Genomic DNA, 26,940 nt, shown 5'->3' with positions numbered 1-26,940 from the left:
AGTTGGGCAAAACCATGTGCACTGCAGGGGAGGTAGATACAACATGTGCAGAAAGAGTTAGATTTGGGTGGGTTATTTTATTTCTGTGCAGGGTAAATATCGGCTGCTTTATTTTTACACTGCAAATTAGATTGCAGATTGAACACACCACACCCAAATCTAACTCTCTCTGCACATGTTATATCTGCCCCCCTGCAGTGCACATGGTTATGCCCAACTGCTAACAAAATTCCTGCTGCGATCAACTTGGAATTACCCCCTCTGTGATTTTATTGGTTCACAGTGAACAGATAAGCTGCATTCTCATGAACAGTGGTTCAGCCCACAAAATGGCTGCCTCCACTGTGTGCAAGTGACAGATGTACTCTGCACAGAAAAGGACCCTATGTGAATAGGGGAAAGAGTACAAATGTGCCATATGGCCAGCTATCACTTTCATTTCACTTTTTGGCTTCCTAACACAATGGTTACTACAGCATAATTTTCTTATAATATTCCTGACCATGAAAGGTCATCAGGACTGTATTTATTAAATGTTTCAGCAAAGCCATGTGCAATCACACAAAACAGGCACATGACATCACCAAATGCCATTCGATCTACAGTCACGCATTTTTACTATTTTGTAAATGACCTCCAGTGTTACCTCTGCAAGAACGTTTTCAAATGACCTAAATCCTACTATATTCTGCACTGAAAATCGAAATATATCGCCAAATAATGATTATGCTGTAATCTAAATAATTTTTTATCTCACGGTCAAAGACATTTGTATCACTTGCAAACTGAAAAAGTATTAAAAATGATGCATTTAACCTTCTACATCTCATTTGCATCTATACAGAATAAATGAGACATACAGTATTAATTATCATCTTTTAATTGACTAACAGCTATCTATAGTCGTTGCGCCTCTTGAAAGCTGGCTCATAATTACCTGAGATAGATTATTCCCAATTTCTAAAATACTTGTACATATTAAACACTGGACATGAACAGAAAATGCTAAATGAATAATAAAAGCTATAAGATGAAAATCATAGGCATGGTTACCCATAATGCTTCACAGTAACTGTACTTACAAATGGGCTGTCTGTACGGATGGTAGACGTGTATATCAAAGGGCCTGTGAGTGGTATTGGCCAACATAGTTCTCCCAGACCCATTGTATTTATTTCCCTTCTCTACTGTTCTTGTGTTCCAGTCAGTCCAATATAATGTATCTTCAAAGACAGTGATGGCAAACGGATGAGGTAAATTGCCATCATACACAGCATGTCGGTGTCTGCCATCCAAGTCAGCGTATCTATAGGAACAGAAACAAAAACTACTGAGGCAATCTTTAGACGTATAGAGATCTGCTTGTTCAGGCTTCTGGCTGCAAAAAATAAGAATTTACTTACCGATAATTCTATTTCTCGGAGTCCGTAGTGGATGCTGGGGTTCCTGAAAGGACCATGGGGAATAGCGGCTCCGCAGGAGACAGGGCACAAAAAGTAAAGCTTTAGGATCAGGTGGTGTGCACTGGCTCCTCCCCCTATGACCCTCCTCCAAGCCTCAGTTAGGATACTGTGCCCGGACGAGCGTACACAATAAGGAAGGATTTTGAATCCCGGGTAAGACTCATACCAGCCACACCAATCACACTGTACAACCTGTGATCTGAACCCAGTTAACAGTATGATAACAGCGGAGCCTCTGAAAAGATGGCTCACAACAATAATAACCCGATTTTTGTAACTATGTACAAGTAATGCAGATAATCCGCACTTGGGATGGGCGCCCAGCATCCACTACGGACTCCGAGAAATAGAATTATCGGTAAGTAAATTCTTATTTTCTCTATCGTCCTAGTGGATGCTGGGGTTCCTGAAAGGACCATGGGGATTATACCAAAGCTCCCAAACGGGCGGGAGAGTGCGGATGACTCTGCAGCACCGAATGAGAGAACTCCAGGTCCTCCTTAGCCAGGGTATCAAATTTGTAGGATTTTACAAACGTGTTTGCCCCTGACTAAATAGCCGCTCGGCAAAGTTGTAAAGCCGAGACCCCTCGGGCAGCCGCCCAAGATGAGCCCACCTTCCTTGTGGAATGGGCATTTACATATTTTGGCTGTGGCAGGCCTGCCACAGAATGTGCAAGCTGAATTGTATTACACATCCAACTAGCAATAGTCTGCTTAGAAGCAAGAGCACCCAGTTTGTTGGGTGCATACAGGATAACAGCAAGTCAGTTTTCCTGACTCCGGCCGTCCTGGAACCTATACTTTCAGGGCCCTGACAACATCCAGCAACTTGGAGTCCTCCAAGTCCCTAGTAGGCGCAAGGCACCACAATAAGCTGGTTCAGGTGAAACACTGACACCACCTTAGGGAGAGAACTGGGGACGAGTCCGCAGCTCTGCCCTGTCCGAATGGACAAACAGATATGGGCTTTTTTGAGAAAAAACCCACCAATTTGACACTCGCCTGGCCCAGGCCAGGGCCAAGAGCATGGTCACTTTTCATGTGAGATGCTTCAAATCCACAGATTTGACTGGTTTTAAACCAATGTGATTTGAGGAATCCCAGAACTACGTTGAGATCCCACAGTGCCACTGGAGGCACAAAAGGGGGTTGTATATGCAATACTCCCTTGACAAACTTCTGGACTTCAGGAACTGAAGCCAATTCTTTCTGGAAGAAAATCGACAGGGCCGAAATTTGAACCTTAATGGGCCCCAATTTGAGGCCCATAGACACTCCTGTTTGCAGGAAATGCAGGAATCGACCGAGTTGAAATTTCTTCGTGGGGCCTTCCTGGCCTCACACCACGCAACATATTTTCGCCACATGTGGTGATAATGTTGTGCGGTCACCTCCTTCCTGGCTTTGACCAGGGTAGGAATGACCTCTTCCGGAATGCCTTTTTCCCTTAGGATCCGGCGTTCCACCGCCATGCCGTCAAACGCAGCTGCGGTAAGTCTTGGAACAGACATGGTACTTGCTGAAGCAAGTCCCTTCTTAGCGGCAGAGGCCATAAGTCCTCTGTGAGCATCTCTTGAAGTTCCGGGTACCAAGTCCTTCTTGGCCAATCCGGAGCCATGAGTATAGTTCTTACTCCTCTACGTCTTATAATTCTCAGTACCTTAGGTATGAGAAGCAGAGGAGGGAACACATACACCGACTGGTACACCCACGGTGTTACCAGAACGTCCACAGCTATTGCCTGAGGGTCTCTTGACCTGGCGCAATACCTGTCCCGTTTTTTGTTCAGATGGGACGCCATCATGTCCACCTTTGGTATTTCCCAACGGTTCACCATCATGTGGAAAAACTTCCCGATGAAGTTTCCACTCTCCCGGGTGGAGGTCGTGCCTGCTGAGGAAGTCTGCTTCCCAGTTTCCACTCCCGGAATGAAATACTGCTGACAGTGCTATCACATGATTTTCCGCCCAGCGAAAAGTCCTTGCAGTTTTTGCCATTGCCCTCCTGCTTCTTGTGCCGCCCTGTCTGTTTACGTGGGCGACTGCCGTGATGTTTTTCCCACTGGATCAATACCGGCTGACCTTGAAGCAGAGGTCTTGCTAAGCTTAGAGCATTATAAATTTACCCTTAGCTCCAGTATATTTATGTGGAGAAAAGTCTCCAGACTTGATCACACTCCCTGGAAATTTTTTCCTTGTGTGACTGCTCCCCAGCCTCTCGGGCTGGCCTCCGTGGTCACCAGCATCCAATCCTGAATGCCGAATCTGCGGCCCTCTAGAAGATGAGCACTCTGTAACCACCACAGGAGAGACACCCTTGTCCTTGGATATAGGGTTATCCGCTGATGCATCTGAAGATGCGATCCGGACCATTTGTCCAGCAGATCCCACTGAAAAGTTCTTGCGTGAAATCTGCCGAATGGAATTGCTTCGTAGGAAGCCACCATTTTTACCAGGACCCTTGTGCATTGATGCACTGACACTTTTCCTGGTTTTAGGAGGTTCTTGACTAGCTCGGATAACTCCCTGGCTTTCTCATCCGGGAGAAACACCTTTTTCTGGACTGTGTCCAGAATCATCCCTAGGCACAGCAGACGTGTCGTCAGGATCAGCTGCGATTTTGGAATATTTAGAATCCATCCATGCTGTTGTAGCAGTATCCGAGATAGTGCTACTCCGACCTCCAACTGTTCCCTGGACTTTGCCCTTATCAGGAGATCGTCCAAGTAAGGGGTAATTAAGACGCCTTTTCTTCGAAGAAGAATCATCATTTCGGCCATTACCTTGGTAAAGACCCGGGGTGCCGTGGACAATCCAAACGGCAGCGTCTGAAACTGACAGTTCTATACCACGAACCTGAGGTACCCTTAGTGAGAAGGGCAAATTTGGGACATGGAGGTAAGCATCCCTGATGTCCCGGGACACTATATAGTCCCCTTCTTCCTGGTTCGTTATCACTGCTCTGAGTGACTCCATCTTGATTTGAACCTTTGTAAGTGTTCAAATTTTTTTAGATTTAGAATAGGTCTCACCTAGCCTTCTGGCTTCAGTACCACAATATAGTGTGGAATAATACCCCTTTCCTTGTTGTAGGAGGGGTAATTTGATTATCACCTGCTGGGAATACAGCTTGTGAATTTTTTCCCATACTGCCTCCTTGTCGGAGGGATACCTTGGTAAAGCAGACTTCAGGAGCCTGCGAGGGGGAAACGTTTCGACATTCCAATCTGTACCCCTGGGATACTACTTGTAGGATCCAGGGGTCCTGTACGGTCCCAGCGTCATGCTGAGAGCTTGGCAGAAGCGGTGGAAGGCTTCTGTTCCTGGGAATGGGCTGCCTGCTGCAGTCTTCTTCCCTTTCCTCTGTCCCTGGGCAAATATGACTCTTATAGGGACGAAAGGACTGAGGCTGAAAAGACGGTGTCTTTTTCTGCAGAGATGTGACTTAGGGTAAAAACGGTGGATTTTCCAGCAGTTGCCGTGGCCACCAGGTCCAATGGACCGACCCCAAATAACTCCTCTTCCTTTATACGGCAATACACCTTTGTGCCGTTTGGAATCTGCATCACCTGACCACTGTCGTGTCCATAAACATCTTCTGGCAGATATGGACATCGCACTTACTCTTGATGCCAGAGTGCAAATATCCCTCTGTGCATCTCGCATATATAGAAATGCATCCTTTAAATGCTCTATAGTCAATAAAATACTGTCCCTGTCAAGGGTATCAATATTTTTAGTCAGGGAATCCGACCAAGCCACCCCAGCTCTGCACATCCAGGCTGAGGCGATCGCTGGTCGCAGTATAACACCAGTATGTGTGTATATACTTTTATATGATATTTTCCAGCCTCCTGTCAGCTGGCTCCTTGAGGACGGCCCTATCTATAGACGGTACCGCCACTTGTTTTGATAAGCGTGTGAGCGCCTTATCCACCCTAAGGGGTGTTTCCCAACGCGCCCTAACTTCTTTTAATTTATCTGATTCAGGAAAAACTACAGGTAGTTTTTTCACATTCCACATAATACCCTCTTTTGTGGTACTTGTAGTATCAGAAATATGTAACACCTCCTTCATTGCCCTTAACGTGTGGCCCTAATAAGGAATACGTTTGTTTATTCACCGTCGACACTGGATTCAGTGTCCGTGTCTGTGTCTGTGTCGACCGACTAAGGTAAACGGGCGTTTTAAAAAAACCCTGACGGTGTTTTTTAGACGTCTGGACCGGTACTAATTGTTTGTCGGCCGTCTCATGTCGTCAACCGACCTTGCAGCGTGTTGACATTATCACGTAATTCCCTAAATAAGCCATCCATTCCGGTGTCGACTCCCTAGAGTGACATCACCATTACAGGCAATTGCTCCGCCTCCTCACCAACATCGTCCTCATACATGTCGACACACACGTACCGACACACAGCACACACACAGGGAATGCTCTGATAGAGGACAGGACCCACTAGCCCTTTGGAGAGACAGAGGGAGAGTTTGCCAGCACACACCAAAAAACGCTATAATTATATAGGGACAACCTTATATAAGTGTTTTCCCTTATAGCATCTTTTTATATATTTCTAACGCCAAATTAGTGCCCCCCCTCTCTGTTTTAACCCTGTTTCTGTAGTGCAGTGCAGGGGAGAGCCTGGGAGCCTTCCCTCCAGCCTTTCTGTGAGGGAAAATGGCGCTGTGTGCTGAGGAGATAGGCCCCGCCCCTTTTTCGGCGGGCTCGTCTCCCGCTCTTCAACGGATTCTGGCAGGGGTTAAATATCTCCATATAGCCCCCGGAGGCTATATGTGAGGTATTTTTTGCCAAAAAATAGGTTTACATTGCCTCCCAGGGCGCCCCCCTCCCAGCGCCCTGCACCCTCAGTGACTGCCGTGTGAAGTGTGCTGAGAGCAATGGCGCACAGCTGCAGTGCTGTGCGCTACCTTAAGAAGACTGAGGAGTCTTCTGCCGCCGATTCTGGACCTTCTTCTCTTTTCAGCATCTGCAAGGGGGCCGGCGGCGAGGCTCCGGTGACCATCCAGGCTGTACCTGTGATCGTCCCTCTGGAGCTAATGTCCAGTAGCCAAAGAAGCCAATCCATCCTGCACGCAGGTGAGTTCACTTCTTCTCCCCTAAGTCCCTCGTTGCAGTGATCCTGTTGCCAGCAGGACTCACTGTAAAATAAAAAACCTAAGCTAAACTTTTCTAAGCAGCTCTTTAGGAGAGCCACCTAGATTGCACCCTTCTCGGCCGGGCACAAAAATCTAACTGAGGCTTGGAGGAGGGTCATAGGGGGAGGAGCCAGTGCACACCACCTGATCCTAAAGCTTTACTTTTTGTGCCCTGTCTCCTGCGGAGCCGCTATTCCCCATGGTCCTTTCAGGAACCCCAGCATCCACTAGGACGATAGAGAAATTAGGTGTAAAACAGATCCAGATTAAGAGCAAGGGAATAATATAGATGAAATCACTGGGGCTTTAAATTATAATAGATTTTAGATTTCAGCAGATGAAACTTCAAACAATAGTGCCCTCTAACATAACATAACATAACATAACATAACATAACATAACATAACATAACTGTACATAATGACAAATGCTCTGTACTAGACAAGTTTATTCAGCTGTTTTATTCTTTACAGGTAATACTGCAGTACTGCAATATATGTGATTGTACTGTAAGCTGCTGTTCATGAAATAAGTGGTTACTCCAACACTGGTTTGCAGTGACTAATTACAAGCTAGCTGGGAATATTATTATTTGGCATCGCCCACTACAGTCATAATCACTAGTACCGCCAAGGGTGTATCTACCATACTGTAGGTGCAGGGAGTGCAGCTGCTATGGGGCCCAGAGTTGAGAGGGCTCAGCCCCTGCTCACAGTTACATGTGTTATGTACAAGGGTGCAGCTACCATAGGTGCAGATAGTGCAGCTGCTATGGGGCCCAGAGCTGAGAGGGGCCACCTTCCCTGTCACAGTTACATACGTAATATACAAGATCATAGCTACCATAGGTGCAGGGAGTGCAGCTACTATGGGGCCCAGAGTTGAGAGGGGCCACCTTCCCTGTCACAATTACATGTGTTATATATAGTACAAGGGTGTAGCTACCATAGGTGCAGGGAGTGCAGCTACTATGGGGCCCAGAGCTGAGAGGGGCCTACCTTCCCTGTCACAGTTACATGTATCACAAACAAGGGCGAAGCTACCATAAGTGCAAGGAGTGCTGCTGCATGCTGCTGCTATGGGGCCCAGAGCTGAGAGGGGCCCACCTTCCCTGTCACAGTTACATGTGTTATATACAAGGGCATAGCTACCATAAGAACAGGGAGTACAGCTACTATGGGGCCCAGAGCTGAGAGGGGCCCACCTTCCCTGTCAAAGTTACATATGTTGCATACATTTTCTACCATTTGCTGGTACATAGGGGCCCTTACAAACTTTTACCTTTCGTCCTACAATATATATAGTTCATGGTGGCCTACCCTCCCTCATTCTGCTGGAGACTCCCTGAAACAGTAGCAATCTCCCAAACTCCCTGAATAGACCAGCAATCTCCCTGATTGCACCTCGCCCCCGTTATGTAGCTGTTACATTCTTGAGGGGTAGGGGGCAGAAATCAGAGCTACATACATATAAATGGGCTTATCCGTGCCATTTCCCTGCATTGGTTATAAGGCTACATGCATTTTAAATAAGGTTTGTCGTGGCCACTTACAGTATATGGAACCTCTTGTAAAACTCATTACACAAACAAATCCTGAAAAATATCAGTGTCTTTTCTTCAACAAGTAGATCTTACTAACTTTTGGGCTCATTTACATTTGGATGTAAGTCATGTTTATGACACACCTTTCAGATGTAGCAGTACACATCCACGCTGATAGATGTTACTTTCACAATCTCCCTGAAAATAGGATTTTAATTACCTAACGGTAAATCTTTTTCTCGTAGTCCACAAAGGATATTGGGGAGACTTAGTATGATGGTGTATAGACGTTGTCCAAAGGAGCCGGTGCACTTTAAATTTCTTTGCTGGGTGTGCTGGCTCCTCCCCTCTATGCCCCCTCCCACAGGCAGTTATAGGTAAAACAGTGCTCGAAGGAGAAAGGATATACTTGAGAGAAGGAACATAACAACAATAAGTGGTGAGATATACACATCAGCACACCACGTACATATAACAACCAGCAACGGCTGGAAACAACAAACAGCAACAGCTGAACAGGTAACCAGACAAGAGAAACTGCAGAACAGTCAATGCACTGAGGCGGGCGCCCAATATCCCTTATGTACTACGAGAAAAGGATTTACCGGTAGGTAATTAAAATCCTATTTTCTCTAGCATCCATAAGGGATATTGGATAGACTTAGTACAATGGGGACGTCCCAAAGCTTCCAAAATGGGCAGGAATGTGCAATGACTTCTGCAGCACCACCTGCCCAAACTCGGTATCCTCCTTGGCCATGGTACTAAACTTGTAGAATTTCACAAAGGTGTTCTTCCCCGACCAGATAGCAGCTCGGCATAGTTGCAAGGCCGAGACTCCACGGGCAGCCGCCCAGGAAGAGCCCACCGATCTTGTAGAGAAGGCCTTCAGAGACTTAGAAACAGGTAAGGCTGCCGACACATACTGTAGGCCTGTTGGATAGTAAGTCTAAGCCAAAGAGCCATGAACTGCTTCGAAGCAGGAAAACCCTTTTGCTGCGCATCATAGAGCAAGGAATCTGTCTTTCTGATCCAAGCCGTTCGCTTGACATAGATCTTTAAGGCTTGCACAGCATCCAATGCCTCCAGAGGAGCAGAAGTGCCAGAACTTGACGGAGCCACAATAGGTTGATTCAAGTGGAATGCAGAGACAACCTTTGGCAGGACTGCAGCCTAGTCCTGGGCTCCGCTCTGTCCTCGTAAAAGACCAAGTATGGACTTTTACACGATAAGGCCTCCAATTCTGAGACACGTCTAGCAGAAGCCAGGGCCAGTAACAACACCGTCTTCCAAGTGAGGCACTGGTCTTCTACCATCATCAGAGGTTCAAACTAGGAGGACTGTAGAAATTCCAACACTACATTCAAATCCCAGGGTGCCGTGGGTGGCACAAAAGGAGGTCGAATGTGAAGTACTCCTTGCAAGAAGATCTTAACTTCTGGCAACACTGCCAATTTCTTCTGAAAGAAAATTGAGAGAGCTGAAATCTGGACCTTAATGGAACCCAGGCGTAAGCCCTTATCCACACCATCTTGCAGGAAATGGAGGAAACGTCCCAAGTGGAACTCCGCAGGCAGATACGAGCGTTCCTCGCACCAAGAGACATATCTCCTACAGATATGATGATAATGTTTTAAAATCACAGGTTTCCTGGCCTGAACCATGGTAGCAATGACTCTTTGGGAAAGGCCCTTGTGAGCTATGATGTTCCGCTCAACCTCCATGCCGTCAAACAAAGTCACTGTAAGTCCGGGTAGACGAATGGTCCTTGTTGAAGAAAATCTCTTCTTAGTGGTAGAGGCCAATGTCCAGAAGATCTGCGTACCACGCATTCCGAGGCTAATCCGGGCCAGAATCAGAATTGCCTGGACTCCTTGATTTCTGATTCACTTGAGCACCCTTGGGAGCAATGGAATCGGAGGAAACAGGTAGACCAGCCAGTAAGGCCAAGGCGACGTCAGTGCATCCACTGCCCTCGCCTAAGGGTCCCTGGTTCGTGAACAATACCAGTGAAGCTTCTTGTTGAGTCGAGAAGCCATCATGTCTATTTGTGGGCAGCCCCACCGGTCGATGATCTGCTGAAACACCTGATGGTGGAGCCCCAACTCCCTCGGTCGGAGATCGTGATGACTCAGGAAGTCTGCTTCCCAGTTGTCCACTCCCGGAATGAAGATTGCTGACACTGCTCTTGCATTTCTTTCCACCCAGAGGAGTATCCTTGACACCTCTCGCATGCAGGCTCTGCTTTTTGTCCCTCCTTGCTGATTGATGTATGCCACTGCTGTGGCGTTGTACGACTGTACTTGGATCGCGTGATCCTTGAGTAGAGGAGAGGCCTGAAGCAGAGCATTGTATATCGCCCGAAGTTCTAGAATGTTGATCGGAAGGAGGGCTTCGTGGGCTGACCACCTGCCCAGGAACTGAGCCCCTTGGGTGACAGCTCCACATCCTCTCAGACTCGCATCCGTCGTGAGGAGGATCCAATCCTGAATCCCGAAACTCCGGCCTTCCAGGAGATTTGAGGACTGCAGCCACTACAGGAGGTAAATCCTGGCCTGAGGTGATAGACATATCATCCGGTGCATCTATAGATGTGATCCAGACCACTTGCTCAGGAGATATAATTGGATCGCCTCGTATGAGGCAACCATCTTCCCCAACAATCTTATGCAAAGATGGATAGATACTTGAGCAGGTAGGAGTACCATGCGGACCATCTCCTGAAGTGTTCTCGCCTTGTCCTCTGGGAGGAACACCTTCTGTGCCACAGTATCCAGTAACATCCCCAGGAACAGGAGCCGCTGAGTTGGCTCCAGGTGGTACTTCTGTAAATTGAGAATCAACCCATGGTGTGACAGAAGTTGGATAGTGCGGTCGATATGGAGCAATAATAGCTCGCTGGATCTTGTCTTTATCAGGAGATCATGCAGGTAAGGGACAACATTGACCCCCTGGACCCGTAGCTGTAACATCATCTCCGCCATTACCTTTGTGAATACCCTCAGAGCTGTGGACAGGCCGAAGGGTAGTGCCTGGAACTGATAGTGATTGTCCAGTAGGGCAAACCTCAGATAAGCCTGATGAAGTGGCCAAATTGGAACATGAACTTAGGTGTCCTTGATATCCAGGGAAACCATGAATTCCTGTTCTTCCAGGCCCACAATCGCTGCTCTTAAGGATTACATGATAAGCTTGAAAACCCTGAGATAAGGATTCAAGGACTTTAGATTCAAAATGGGCCTTACCAAATCATCCGGCTTCGGTACCACAAACAGGTTGGAGTAATAACCCTTGCCCCATTGTTGTATTGGTACTGGAACAATGAAGTGGGACTGGACCAACTTTTGGATGGCCTGTTGCAATGTAACTTGCGTATCCTCCAAAGCTGGCAAGCTTGATTTGAAAAATCGTTTGGGGAGGAGCACCATCGAACTCCAGCTTGTAGCCCTGAGATATGAGGTCCCTTACCCAGGTATCCTGGCAGGAGATTTACCAGATGCGGCTGAAGTGACGCAGTCGAGCTCCCACCTCGAGATCCCCTTGGGGTGGGTGGGCACCGTCATGCTGAGGGCTTTGTGGAAGCAGAACCGGTGTTCGCAGGTCATCTTGTCTTACCTCTGGTGCCTCTAGCCGCATTGGAGGCACCTCTGGCCCTAGATCGAAATCTGTTAGACCGAAAGGACTGAACAGACGACCCCGGGTAGGAACGCCTAGCTGGCGGGACCCCAGAGGGGAGAAACGTGTATTTCCCCGCAGTAACTTTAGAAATCCACGTATCCAACTCAACCCCAAAGAGCCATTTCCCAGAAAAGGGGAGAGATTCCACACTGCGCTTGGACTCTGCATCCGCTATTCATTGACGCAAACACAAGGCCCTGCACGCCGACACTGCCATGGCAGAGGTCCTAGCATTAATATTGCCCATCTCCTTGAGCAAGTCACACAGGACGTGTGCAGTGTCCTGAATGTGCTTCAGGAGAGTCACCGTAGTGACCAGAGGCATATCCCCGGAGAGGCCCTCCTGAATTTGAGAAACCCACGTGTGAATGGCATGGGTCATCTAGCAACCCCGCTGTGTAGATAGACTTTAGTGTAGTTTCTATTTTTCTGTCCCCAGGTTCCTTTATGGTAAAGGAGCCTGGGGCAGGCAGCACCACCTTTTTTGACAATCGAGAGACTGATACGTCAACCCCCGGGGGTTCTTCCAAGAATTTCCTACCTTCAGGAGCAAATGGGAAAGTGTGCAAACATCTTTTTGACACTTGGTATTTTTTGTCTGGATATTTCCAGGCTAACGTTAACAGGTCATCTAACTCTGCAGAAAAATGACTGCTGTGACATAGCGTCCTCTAGAGGGAGCTTTAACATGTCCCGTATAGCCAGAATGAGGGGTTCAACACCCTGAGCAGAAGTGGAATCCCCAATAATGGGATCCAAGTCCTCCCCATCCTCCAGTACAGATGGAGCCTCGCTCATCTAGGCTGCTCTGCTACGCCTAGGTGCACCAAGGTTTATTAGCATAAGCCTTTCATCTATTGTTCTCACCTGCAATACAATACAGAGAGAACAATACAGCAGGGGATTAAGCCATTACAGCAGGGGATTAAATACGACTGCCCTGGCTCAATTAATCCTATTAAAGGGATAGACGAGGAGGGCTCCATCTGTACATCCTCATCTGAATCAGAGAGTAGAGCAGGTAAACCACGCTTTTGTAGTCCTGAGTGAGAGACGGGGGGCTGTGTAGCATCTGCCCTGGCAGCTAAGTCTGCAACAGCCTGTTGTAGTAGCTGAGTTTTTTGAACATTAGCAGTAAGTTGTGATGACATATCAGACATCATATTTTTAAAGGCACCTAGCCGGGAAGGCTCTTGACCCTCTTCCCCAGCCCCCTCACTGAGTTGTGAAGATTGGCTGCATTGTTCACATGAAATAGAATCAGATGATAAGGGAGAGAATCTGGTGTGAGATACACTGCATAGTTTGTGTTTACCCATGTTCACAGTAAATCACAAGGACATACACATACACACATACAGTAATACTTATCAAGTCTGCCCTTACTGTATGTGAGAGGGAGATATAGAGAGAGAGGAGACCAGAACACCCCAGCTACACAGCCCCAGTGAGGCTGTCAGCTTATTTTATCACAGTGAAAACCTATGATTTCTGTCCTGCACAGGACACAGATTGTGTACAATAGTGGCTCTCCCCCTTTGCTACACCCTGTTCCAGTTTTCCAGCGTGTCTTGAGTGTCAGGAGGAGCTATGTGAGCCTGCTGCTGCTGCGGGGCCTCCGGTTTGTACTCATCACTGTAGTCACCTTCAGGCTAGTGTTAGGGGTGTGCGGCGTGCTGCGATTGCTAAGGCGCAGTGCCCCGCTGAACAAACAACCTCTCAGGACGGTGGTCCTGCAGCGGGAAAGCAGCTCTGCCACCTCGCAAGGCCGGTGACTGCCCCCCCAACTCCCATGGTGCAGGTACGCTTTTGCCCAAACAGCATACCAAAAATAACAAGATTTAAAATAAACTGAAGAAAACTCTCTGGAGCTGCAGAGTGTGCATCCTCTCCTGGGGGCACTTTTTTCTAAACTGCATAGAGGGGAGGAGTCAGCACACCCAGTGAAGAAATTTAAATTGCACCGGCTTATACCCCATCGTACTAAGGCCCTCATTCCGAGTTGATCGGTCGCAAGGCGAATTAAGCAGAGTTACACACGCTAAGCCGCCGCCTACTGGGAGTGAATCTTAGCTTCTTAAAATTGCGACCGATGTATTCGCAATATTGCGATTACTAACTACTTAGCAGTTTCAGAGTAGCTCCAGACTTACTCTGCCTGTGCGATCAGTTCAGTGCTTGTCGTTCCTGGTTGACGTCACAAACACACCCAGCGTTCGCCCAGGCACTCCCACCGTTTCTCCGGCCACTCCTGCGTTTTTTCCGGAAACGGTAGCGTTTTCAGCCACACGCCCCTGAAACGCCGTGTTTCCGCCCAGTAACACCCATTTCCTGTCAATCACATTACGATCGCCGGAGCGAAGAAAAAGCCGTGAGTAAAAATACTTTCTTCATAGTAAAGTTACTTGGCGCAGTCGCAGTGCGAACTTTGCGCATGCGTACTAAGCGGATTTTCTCTGCGATGCGATGAAAAATACCGAGCGAACGACTCGGAATGAGGGCCTAAGTCTCCCCAATATCCCTGATGGATGATAGAGAAAAGCTTTTTCAAAAAGTAGGCAAGTGCGATCTAGTTACACCCCTGAACCTGCTCATTGTACTGTGGTATAAAAAGAACTGGAGTGCATTAGAATGTTACATATAGTAATATGAACTGGGGTACTGTAATGTGGCACAATATGAAGTGGAGGCACTATAGTGTGGCATAATATGAACTGGGGGCACTTTAATGTGGCATAATATGAACTGGAGACACTGTATATAGTAATGTGAATTAGAGGTACTGTATTGCATAATGTGTACTGGCAGCCCTACAATGTGACATACTATGGTTTATAAAATAAACAGGGGCAATACTATGGGGGAAAACATTAATTAAGGCACTACTATAGCTCAGTAAATAAACTAGGGCACTATTACAGGGCATACAATGAACAACTGCTGCAGAGAGGTCTCTCTCTAGAAGCATTGGGACAGGGCCCGTTCAAAATGTTGCTATGGAGCCCACAACATTCTGGCTACACCCCTGAGTACCACCATCGATTTTAACACAAAAAGGCACAGTGTCCACAGCCAAATTTTCTACTAGCTAACAGAACAATAATTGGAGAGTGTAAACAGTCAGAACAAATAGATGATCCATGAGTTGAACTAATGTGTTGCACCCATGGAAGCATCATTGGTGACCAATAACTAGAGCAGTTGTACGCAAAATACAGCATTCCAGCTGCTGTGAGACTAAACACCCATGATCTGCCACAGATTTGCTGTTAGGCCATGTTACAACTGCAGCAGGGCATGTTGGGATGTATAGTTCTACAGCAGCTGAAGCGCTACACATTGCCTTCCCCTGATCTAGATAGGGTTGAGGAAAACCTGCATCTGCTTATTTTCTTTCCATCTTTGCTTATATTGCTTGCTTGTCATTTTTGCTAAATCATAATGAATTCTAATATTATGTTAGTACATAAACAAAAACAATGTATTTTCTGATGATTGGTATAATTGTGCCAAATTAGTTATAGCGCGTTTAATGTAAAGTGTGGTGTACGTTGCTAAATACAAATGTTAATTTAGTTATCAGATGTGCAACAGAGCACATTTACAGCAATAAATGTTTGTACTATACACCGACTGCTACAGGTACTATACACTGACTGTTACAGGTACTATACACCGACTGCTACAGGTACTATACGCCGACTGCTACATGGTAATTGCACTTTGTCTGGTTTAGGATGCTAGGGTGTCATTTAGTATTATAAAATCCCACACCAAGACCTGTCACTATTATCTCAGACAGTGATATATGGCAGACTGCTTAATGTCCGTGTCAGTGTTAGTGGGACCATGCACATGTTGTATGAACAGTTACCGAGTTGCTTTATTCTTCTCTAAGTACGTACTCAATGTAGTTCAAGTGGGCGTCGGCCCAGTAGAGCTTGTCACTGCTGTAATCTATAGTGAGTCCATTAGGCCATTCTATCTTAGTGGAGATGATAACAGTTTTGTTCTTGCCATCCATGCCAGCTCTAGCAATATATGGCTTGTCTCCCCAGTCTGTCCAGTAAACATGTCTGTTGTAGGAAAATAAGAGTCAGGTTCATCATTACATACTTAATGTTAAACAGATCAATCATTTCCAGGTAACCTGAAAGCAGTTGAGAATCACATTATAATCGAAAGTTTATAGTCTATACTTTTTCCATACGTTACAGTTACTGCTCACCAAATACCATTTCCTTTACCTAATCTGCTCTTAGGGGTCTATTTACAAAGCTGCAGATGGAGATAAAGTGGACGGAGATAAAGTACCAGCCAATCAGCTGCTAACTGTTATTATCAAACCCAGCCTATGACATGGCAGTTAGACACTGATTGGCTGGTACTTTATCTCCATCCACTTTATCTCCATCTAAAGCTTAGTAAATAGACCCCTTAGAGTCATGCATGTCTTCTCATAGGCATAGCCACTGCTTATTACTGATGCACAATAGCAGCATAAATAAATTGATGCTAGGCCCCTTCCTGTAATACCACCTGCAATCTAACGTGTTCTGACCACTGACACCCCTTTTCTTGGTCTACATGCATTAGGTTGACAGAGTCAAAAGGTTGACATGGAAAAGGTAGACTGTACAAAAGGCCGACAATTACAAAATGTTGACATGGAAATGGTTGACACACAAATGTTGAAACTTTTTGTTGGTGTCATTTTGTATCTTTAACCACATCTTAGCCAAATTAGTGAAGATGTGTACCCTCGCTCACCATGCTTCGGGTAAGGTGCCTCGCTCTGCTAGGTTACTATTCCCAATCGTAGTCCACGTAGATGGCAAATGATGAAAAAGTTTTTGTTTTTTTTTGTTTCAACCATATGTGTGTCAAACACTGTCATGTTGACCTTTTGAACCCGTCGTACTTTAGCACTGTCACTTTTTGTACCTATTGACCTAATGCATATCGACCGTATGGTGTCAACCTACTGACTGTCGATCTATCTTCCGGAACCCATAATTTTTTATATTATTTCTATGAGACAAAGGGCGGGATGTAATGAAGTCCGAGTTCAGCGGCTGTGCGGGATGCGGCCAAACTTGGATATTTTTTTAAAGGGGCAATCATATACAAAGCAATGTTTAGCCTGGTACATGATTGTCCCTTTAAAAAAAAACAAATGCAAATGAGGCTAATCCGAGTAGTATTTTAGAACTAAAAATGTAAAGGTTTACTTTAATGACTGGTATGGTTATAAGAAGGAGGTGTGTTCTGAGAGTTCCAGTAAGTGTAGACAAGTACCTGGCAGTCCATCTAGGCACTCTAATGCAAAACGAACGCATTTTGCAATGCAACCGCAGTGCACTTTGTAAAGTGGTCCTATGTCTTCTTTTTTAATTTATTATATTTACCATGTCAGTATGGCATGCAAAGCACAAATGTAATACAGGTTGAGTATCCCTTATCCAAAATGCTTGGGACCAGACGTATTTTGGATATCGGATTTTTCCGTATTTTGGAATAATTGCATATCATAATGAGATATCATGGTGATGGGACCCAAGTCTAAGCACAGAATGCATTTATGTTTCATATACACCTTATACACAGCCTGAAGGCAATTTTAGCCAATATTTTTTATAACTTTGTGCATTAAACAAAGTGTGTCTACAGTCACACAATTCATTTATGTTTCATATACACCTTATACACACAGCCTGAAGGTCATTTAATACAATATTTTTTAATAACTTTGTGTATTAAACAAAGTTTGTGTACATTGAGCCATCAAAAAACAAAGGTTTCACTATCTCACTCTCATTCAAAAAAGTCCGTATTTCGGAATATTCCGTATTTCGGAATATTTGGATATGGGATACTCAACCTGTATAGCAATAAATCAGTCCTTTGCTTAATAATATGTGCTGATAAGATTATGTCAGCAGCCGCAGTATGTGAAGTTCAGTGTTTGAAACTGAGACAAAAAAAGATTATAGGTCCATCAAAATGAGAATATTAAATATGATTTGTTTTGGTGCCTGTCCAACTCATTTAAAAATCCAACATAATAAAGATACGCCAGCAATGACTACATAAGAGAAATTCAATCATGTCAGCAGTAATGGCTGCATTTCCCGCTAGGCACCTGCTTGTTAAGCTGAGGAAAAAGTTAAGCAGATAATAATAAAAGAAGGATTTGGTTTCATGTTCCTAGCTTGTTATCTCTCAGGAAATACCAGATAGCAGGTTACAGTAATGACGAACATAAGAAGTATGTCATTTTCAACCAGAGAAATAATAGGCAATGCTATGCCTGAAATGTCATACCCTTTCTTTGGATGTACCACGATCGCTCTAGGATGCTGAAAGCAGAACGTATTATTAACATCCACACAACGGTCAACCAGCCTCTTCCTGAATCTTCCATCCAGCTCAGCAACAATGATACAGTCCTTATAGGAGTCCACCCAGTATAGCTTTCTACAAGGGAAATCACAGATACATAGAATACTGTTTCCTTCATAGAGACCAGGGTGTGAGATAAAATGATTACAACAATAATGCAGGATATTAGTAGTAAAGACCTTAGTGCATTTCAGTTGTTATCAGCTGTTTCATGACATTAGACCCAAGTCAAAAATGACATTAATGGGTCAATAGTACTTAAAACAAGTTGGTAATTTGCATCTTCATCCAAAACAGGAGTGAGTTCAAGCTTTCTTAATACAGCAATGCAAAAAGTAAACAGCACAATCTTCCCTTGGTTAGGTTTAGTTTTGTTTGGTAGGTATCTATTGTGGGAGGGTTCCCAACACTGGGCCTGATTCAGACATGTGCGCTAATGATGTCGCAGCTGCGCCTGTGTACGCAGCCGCCGTGATTTGTGTTCAGACATTAAAATCAGCGTTTCTGTAACATGGCTTATGTACAAAGACTCAGCCATTGGAGGCAAACATCGAGCATCTGGGTAGCCATGGCTACTGGACAGCAGAGATATTTGTACTGCATACGGGATCGCAGTTGACAGCAATGACATGCCCCCAAAAAGGTTGTGACACACCTGCATTTTTGCAGACACTCCCCCGTTACCTCGGTCCTCTGTGAATAAATCCTCTCTGCAACTGCCATCGCAAAACCATTGCAGTACATGTGCAGAGCAATTTAGACGCATGTGCACACCACCGATAATCGCTCAACTGCTGAAATATAGGGTTTACTTCCATCTCTGAATCAGGCCATTTGTAGAAACTGGGAGGCAACATCAGGACTCAGAACTTGAAATAGTTTAAGACCTTGATGTATATTATGGCTAAGTCTCCTGTAATTGTGGGCACTTGGAATGAATGTACACCATTTAAGGATGATTGGCATACAGTAAATAGAGGTTAAGCATCTATCATGTATCATCCCAATGGGTACATAATAAAAAGAATTTCAGGAACTTTGTTTTAGGTGTATGTCCAGGTGTAGGACTTAATATGGGTTGGGCATGAAATCCAGGCAGTCAAGATTCTCAGAATACTGACAGCAGGATCCCGACAGTCAAAATCCATAAGGATCAATGTAAGTATGTTTACCCTAACCCACTCCTCCGGCAGCCTTACCCTAACCTCCCCCACCTGCAGCCTAACAATAACCTCCCCAACCCGCAGCCTAACCCTAACCTCCCCCTCCTGCAGCCTAACCCTAACCATCCCTCTCCCACAGCCTAACCCAAACCTTCTGCTCCCGCAGCCTAACCCTAACCTCCTGCTCCCGCAGCCTAACCCTAACCTTCCCCTCCCGCAACCTAACCCTAATTTCCCCCTCCCACAGCCTAACCCTAACCGTCCCACCTTGCAGCATAACCCTAACCGTCCCCCACTCCCGCAGCCTAACCCTAACCCTACCCATAGTGTCTAGTCCTGACGCCAAGGTCAGTACTTACTTTTGGGATCAATCTGGAGCCTGACCATCGGGATCACATTGTCTAGATTCCGACTGCCAGGATACTGACCGTATATCCATAATATATGAAGGGGTTAGGGTTATAGCTTTAAAGGTAAACAGATCTACAGTATTTCGCCCATTGTAATTGTCAAATGTAAAATATAAAGAGATGAATGTATAATTTGTTTGGGATTTATTATGGCTTAAGAAATATATAGAAGAGACATGAGAATGAATCCCAAACATTTGTTAACATACAGGTAGCTATTTAGCAATTATTGTACTAATTTGTAGCACACATTGCTGTCCTGTTATCTTAGACTACTGTGTTTAAAAAAAGCATTTTGTTTATACTATGACTTATCATGAATTTATATAGTATCATGGATTTTTTACCTGCCAACCCAATCAACTGCTAATCCTTCCCCACTAGGAAGATCACTGTTAATAATGGTCTCTTTGTTGGTTCCATTAAGGAACATTCTCTCAATAACTCTCCTTCCAACATCAATCCAATACAGTCTCGCTTCCACCCGATCGAAGTCCAGTGCCACCACATTGCTCAGACCTTGTAGAATAAGAGCGTAAGACTGACCATCCACCGTCAGGTTTCTCAGGTAATACCGGTTGCTAAATATAAGGTATGGGGCAATGTTGCTATTTTGACGGCAGCTTTTTCCATCAGGTTCCCGAATATAGCCAGGAGAACACTTGCAAATATAGGAACCAGCAGTGTTCTCACAGATTTGACTGCATAAAGTAGGGAATTCAGTACACTCGTCTACATCATCACAGGTCCGTTTATCAGACATGAGCCTATATCCCGCTCTGCAGGAACAGAAGAAACTGGTTTGTGTATCTGTACAGTTATGATCACAGCCGCTAATTGAGGGATCACTGCACTCATTAATGCCTGTTTGAAAAAGACAAAAATATAAATGGTTAATGATGTGCACTGATTAGCAGCACAAAGTATTCCTATTGTTTGTAACATATACTTTGGATTATTTTCTAACATTGCTAAAAGTTTCAAACCTGCTGTAAAATCACAGCAAGCAATCTGTAGTTAGGTTCTATCTGCCTATTGGAAGTCACTCATACCCCTTTTCCACTAAAATCCTGGGTCAGACCCGTTTAAAGTTCACCTTTTACCTGGGTTATACCCGGGTCAGACACTTATACACAGTGCACCCGTGTCCTGAGAGTATTAGCGAGGATCTGAGTGCTGCTTCTAAGGACACAACCCTGGATTATCTTCACGACCATCAGTCGCAATTTGCGATGGTTACAGGCACCGTTGGATCCAGACATCCAGGTCCAGGAAGTTTGCGTCCAACAACACAGACCCTAAACCTGCCATCAGGGCCGTCTTTTCGTATGGGCTCAATGGGCTCTTGCCCAAGGGCCCCAGGAGTAAAAGGGCCCTAGGCTGATAGCTGAGGGTCCCCTCTTTCCAGGGGTACCAGATTTTTGAAAATCGGCCCTGGGGAACCGGAGATATCCGACTTCAAAGCAGTGGTCCCCATCCAAGCCTGTTAATTGCTCTTCCCAGCCAGATATCTTGGGTTCTGTCTGAAATAGAATAGAGTTTTTCTGAGGATATACTCCAAAAGCTGGGACTCTCCCCTTTCAGTGGACACTGGCATCTTGTCTCTACTATGCCCAGAACCAGAGATATCAGCCTTCAAGCAGCTGGTCCATGCTGCAGCTCCACACGCCTAATATGCAGTTTTATATTTTTTTTGGTGGCTTGCTCTGGCTCCTGAACTCTGATCCCCAAGTCCCCAGTACTGCCTGAAAGGTGGGACTCTCTAGTTTTTTTTATCCAATTAAAGCTAAGAAATCTATTTCCAGGAACTGGAGATATCTGCAGTAAAGCAAGCTGCCTTGACCCCCGGAAAATGATGAATATTAAGCCCACTCCACTGTCCTCCCCTCCCCTGTGTATTAAGCACCCCCTACCACCCTGGAAGTCATGTCCCAGGGCCCCTTCTACAGTTTAGTGTTCTCCTTCCCGCCCCATTTGTGCAGTAAATGAGTAATTAGCAGAAATTATTTCTCCAGGTCCTACATGCTGAGCGAAAGATAGAACACCCCCTACCACCCGCGGGACATCAAAGCTGCTGCTGATAGAACCCCCCACCCCTATCGCTGATGGGTGGGTAGGGGCCCCAGTGCATTGCTGTGCCCAGGGGCCTACACTGCTGTTAAGATGGCTCTGCCTGCCATGCCTTGAAAATGGGGAGAACACACGCCCATTTTGAAGAATGGTGCCGGGTGCCACCCCCACCCAACCCCCAAAATGCTGTATCATGTCAAACATGCTCCGGCTGACAGGGGGCTGCAAGTGACATCTTTGTGCACGTCATATTTCAACACAAACCATCATGTTTGCATACAATAATGAATCAGGCACACTAGTAACAAGAGAGATGCCTTCACATTAACCTACTGTATATGTATTCAGTGCAGACAGGAGCAGAACTGCACGATTTGGGGGAAGCCTGTGCAATGCCAGTCTTGAGGCCCCAGCACTGCTCCTCTGAGTACAATTTTGCATGCCATGTGAAGGGGCATAAGTATGCATTTGCCAGACCCAGAACATGCTCAGAGGATGCGGTAAAGATCCCGACAGTCAGAATACAGACAGCAGGATCCTGACAATAAGAATCTCAACGGATCCTGGTGGTAAGTACTGTGGTTAGGACCAGGCACTGGGGGGGGGGAGATCAGGGTTAAGCTGTGGGGGCAGTGGGGACAGTTAGGGTTAGGCCACGAGAGGGGTGGGTTAGGGGTAGGGATAGGGTTAAAATCTGCCGGGATTTTGATTGTTGGGGATGCCACTGTCAGCATCCCAACCATCGTGATTTTCACTGCCAGGATTTTCATATACAACCCATGCTCAGTACAGTAGATTGGTGGCCTCCAAACTCTTAGACACTCTAACCTTCAGCTCTGTAGCTGAATGCCTCCTGCAGTGATGGAGTTTCCTCCACTGAACACAGCTACCAAAGGATATGAAGTATTTACATAATATAGACCATGTACTATTCTAAATTATATTTTGAAAATGATCCTTCTCTCATCTCCCCCTGTCCGTCTATTCCTCATTAATGGATTGCTTAGACCAGGGTGTTAGTGGATTATGCTCAGGCCACCACAGGAGCCAGTATAAACTGCATGTCAGAATTTCTGGCCATTTTGCACTGATTTGAGGACTACACTTTATTGTTATTTTTTGAATAGCTGAGACGTGCATGCTCCAGGTTCAGTGACCCCTGTACGTGCAGTCATTTCATAACAGATTATTAACAGTGGCGTCGAGAGAGGGGGTGGAGAGTAAAAAATTACCTGGGCCCAGGTCTGATAGAGGGGCCCAGTGGGGGCCCATGTCCATGCCTCCTTTGATTAGGCCATGCCCCCTTAAAAGTACCTGGGCCCATCCAGGCTCTCTACTATCCTGGATGGGAGGCATACCATACTTCTGTGAGTGGGTGCTTCTGATGTGCTAGACACGCCGCCAAAGAGGAGTTGCCATGCCCTCAGCATGCTGTGGTCACACTCCCTCCAGTAGTGGCAGGGGGGCCAGGAAGTTGTTGTACCGGGGCCTAGAATTTCTCTTGGCTGCCCTGATTATTAATGTTGCGTCTTAAATGCTGCATCAGTAACTAATCAGTGTACTAAGCTCTATATTGTTTAGCAGCGCTCCTCACAGTACATGTAAAAGTCGTCATGCCTTTGTCTATTGACATAATTACAGACTAACAGCAATTATACATATATGTTTCTACTTAAATAAATGAATAAAAGATTTCATGCCCATATAAGTAAATAAGTCTAGTGCTGATACACTATAGGCATGTATTTTCTGCTTATGATGTATACATATATCAGTTTTAGCAACCAATCAGCCGATTGGCTGATGAATGGGGCCAAAACATGAATTTGTATGGGAAATGAGATGATGCAGTGTTATGAGCCACGGCTGTGGCTCATTCCTGTTTTGCATGTCAGTTAGGTATTTTATGTTATTCTTCTGTTCATGTTCCCCGTGGGTGTCATGGGGTGCTCGGAACTCACCCTTAAGGAGGGGATACTGTTATGAACCACAGGTAGTGGTTCATTCCTATTTTATGTTTATAAGTTGTTTCGCAGGCCAGGATTTTCCGTTGCTCTGTTTAAGAGTACTCTTGGTTGCTGCCGCTGGTGAGTCTGTGTAATTGCAGCTTGTTCCCATGTGTTCAGCCTCACCTGGCTGCTAATTGCATCTTGTCAGTTTGGAGTCATGCAACAGGGCAGCTGCATGAGATTATTAATTAGGCCTCTCTGTTATATGCTGGCTCAGTGCTATTCACAGACGCTGGTGATATTTCTAGGTTTCCAGTCTGCTTGAGTTCTGAGCTTGGTTCCTGCTAGTTCCTGAGCTCCTGTGTAGCAGTGTCAGTCGAGCTGCTTCCTGTGTCGATTCCTGTGTCAGTCCCTGTGTCGATTCCTGTGTCTGATCCCGTGTCCTGCCGTGAGGCATTCCTGTCCTGAGGTCCAGTGGCTTTGCCTGTGCCTGGTCAAGTTTCTGGCTTCTTGGTGTCCACCGGTCTGTCGTTTGGGATTCTGCCTGTCATCCAGTTCTGAGAGTCTGTGTCAGCAGCATTGGGAGTTCCTGTCCATTTGCCAGTATTCGTACCGGTTCCGTGAGTAGCGTCTCTGCCGCGTCCGTCGGCCTAGGCCGCTGTATTCCGTTATTATTTCTGTCACTGGTGTTTTGCAGAGGGTACTGCTTATGCTGTCACTGCCGGTACACAAAAGTATTGTGTCGGCGTGTGGTCAGCATTTCCTTTGTTGTTCTTTTCCTTTGGCGGCAAGCCGCACATACATTTAGTTTTAGGCTAGTTAGTAGCCCCTGGCTTTGGTTGTTTCAGTAAGAGGGCCCCTTGTTATCACCCTGTCTCGGTACACTCTTTGTCTCTCATTAAGACCTGAGGGGGCATCGAAGTTGGGCAGGCGTAATCCGCCCTTCAAACGCGGCTGCCATGGGCTCAAGCAACCATAGTCTCGCAAGAGTGTACTGACAGCACGGGCGAGACAACGGAGATAGGGCGCCAGGGGCTATTCCCTTTCCATTCCCCTTTCCCAGCGTTACGTCCTGGTGCTCTGGACTCACTTCATAACATCTCCCTTGTTCTGAGCACCAGGAACCTAACATGCAGTGGCTAAAGATTCTGTAACTGCCTGGTGGAAAATTAGTCAATTTCTAATAAATTAGTGTTTTGTTTAGGTGATTAATAATTTGGGGTGTTATGCCCTTATTACATCATAAAAATATTTATTTCCCATTCATTTAAATAATAAATCAATAATAAAATAAAATGACAATAGTATTTTTGCAATTCCAGGAAGGGTTTACTGTAATTCTACATCTAATAGAAACAATATACTGTTTAGTAAATGAAACATTCCACGCACCACATCCTTTCTCATCGCTGTTGTCGGAACATTCATCTATTCGGTTGCAGACTTTGATAGCTTCAATACAGTGGCCATTGTCACATTTAAAAAAGTGCGGAGCACAGGTTGCTTCTGGGGTGCTGCACATATGTTCCAGCTCATCAGACTCATCACCGCAGTCATTGTCTCCATCACAGACATAGGCCCTGGTAATACAGCGGCCATTCTGACAGGTGAACTGCTGCTGCTGGCAGGTTGGGTAGCTGCATCCTCTTTCATCACTGCTGTCTCCACAGTCATTGCGCCTGTCACACCTGGCGGATCGAGTGATGGATTACAGGTATTATAATTGATAATACATACTTTCATGCGTGGTACTGTATGCCTCACTCTCATGAGAGCAAGATCTGGCAATTAAGCAAATACACCACAAATTTAAAGATAATTAACACTCTTGTGTCATCCAAACTATCTCACTGACAAGTCTTTATCAGGTCACACGTGCACTGCGCTATACAGATGGGTCCACGTTTATCTTGACCTTTAATAGGATTAACTGAGACTGGCCAGTCGGACTTAATCCCCTGCTGTATTGTTCTCTGTATTGTATTGCAGCTGAGAACAATAGATGAAGGGTTTATGCTAATAAGTCACGTTGTGCCTAGGCGCAGAAAACTAGTCAAGATAAACGTGGACCCATCGGGTTTATGCTAATAAATCATGATGTGCCTAGGCGCAGAAAACTAGTCAAGATAACCGTGGACCCTGTAAGTCCAGACTTCCGGTTACATATATACTGTATTTAGTAACTTTTTTCCTTTATAGCCCAATGTTATCACCATTCTAAGTAAGTGATAGCATGGGGGATAGCGTGATGTAATTACTTAATTGAGTGGTTACCGACGGTGATACTAGGGGATATTTCACCACTAGTGGTAGCTTTTAATAAATAGTTAAAAAAAACAAAACTCTATCTCCAGTAAAAACAGGCATTTTTGTGGAGTAAATTGCTTTGTGTACTTCAATAAATAGGCATCTAAGGTTTGTATATAAACACACCTGCTAACATTTCTGATAGATAATTGGGTTAAATTAGGCCACAACACTTATCTAGCCAAAACTCGCCCAAACATCCCTAATGCACCCCTATATTGGTCATGGTATGTCCCAAAACAGGGACTGTCCTGCAAAGCTCAGACTGTTGGCAGGTGTGTACAAAAGATGCAAAACTGAATATATACTGTATAATGGCCATACATCATTTAATAGTGTCCAAATATGTAACATACCTAAAGCTATTTCGTATGCAGAGGCCATTACTACAGCTGAATTCAGAGCTTGAGCAGGAACGCCTTGTACAGTTCTGATGCTCATCATATGCATCAGAGCAGTCTGAATCTCCATCGCAGACCCAAGCCTGTGGAATACACCTTCTGTCCGGAGGTTTGTTGTTTATACAGGTGAATTCTGTAGGAGCGCAACTGCGGCTGGCTGGCAAAGAAAAAAAATACAGTGCAACTCAAATCACAAGATGTATATAGTATTTGTGGGGGTGTACTACGATTGGCCAGCTGTCGGGATCCCGGCTCCCAACATACTGGCGCCAGGATCCCGTCAGCCGGAATGCTGGCAGGGGGTGAGCGTAAAAGAGCCTACGCATGCCACGCTATTAATTCTCCCTCCAGGGGTGTCGTGGACACCCCAAGAGGGAGAATAGTTGTCGGTAAAC

The 26,940-nt window shown here is 45.5% G+C and overlaps 1 protein-coding gene across 1 annotated transcript in view; it reads right to left on the bottom strand.

Annotated features, from left to right (window-relative positions):
• LRP2 (LDL receptor related protein 2) overlaps window positions 1-26,940 on the bottom strand; it is a 449,269-nt gene that overhangs the window by 124,535 nt on the left and 297,794 nt on the right. The window contains exons 50-55 of the mRNA XM_063932587.1: window positions 26,501-26,702; window positions 25,230-25,525; window positions 20,166-20,682; window positions 18,168-18,320; window positions 15,749-15,919; window positions 1,083-1,306 (exon numbers count right to left, since the gene is read on the bottom strand). Coding sequence (XP_063788657.1) covers window positions 1,083-1,306; window positions 15,749-15,919; window positions 18,168-18,320; window positions 20,166-20,682; window positions 25,230-25,525; window positions 26,501-26,702 — 1,563 coding nt within the window. The remainder of the gene's footprint in view (window positions 1-1,082; window positions 1,307-15,748; window positions 15,920-18,167; window positions 18,321-20,165; window positions 20,683-25,229; window positions 25,526-26,500; window positions 26,703-26,940) is intronic.

Source organism: Pseudophryne corroboree, chromosome 7 (genome assembly GCF_028390025.1).
Source record: "Pseudophryne corroboree isolate aPseCor3 chromosome 7, aPseCor3.hap2, whole genome shotgun sequence".
NCBI lineage: Eukaryota > Metazoa > Chordata > Amphibia > Anura > Myobatrachidae > Pseudophryne > Pseudophryne corroboree.
This window is presented reverse-complemented; position numbering and strand designations above follow the sequence as displayed.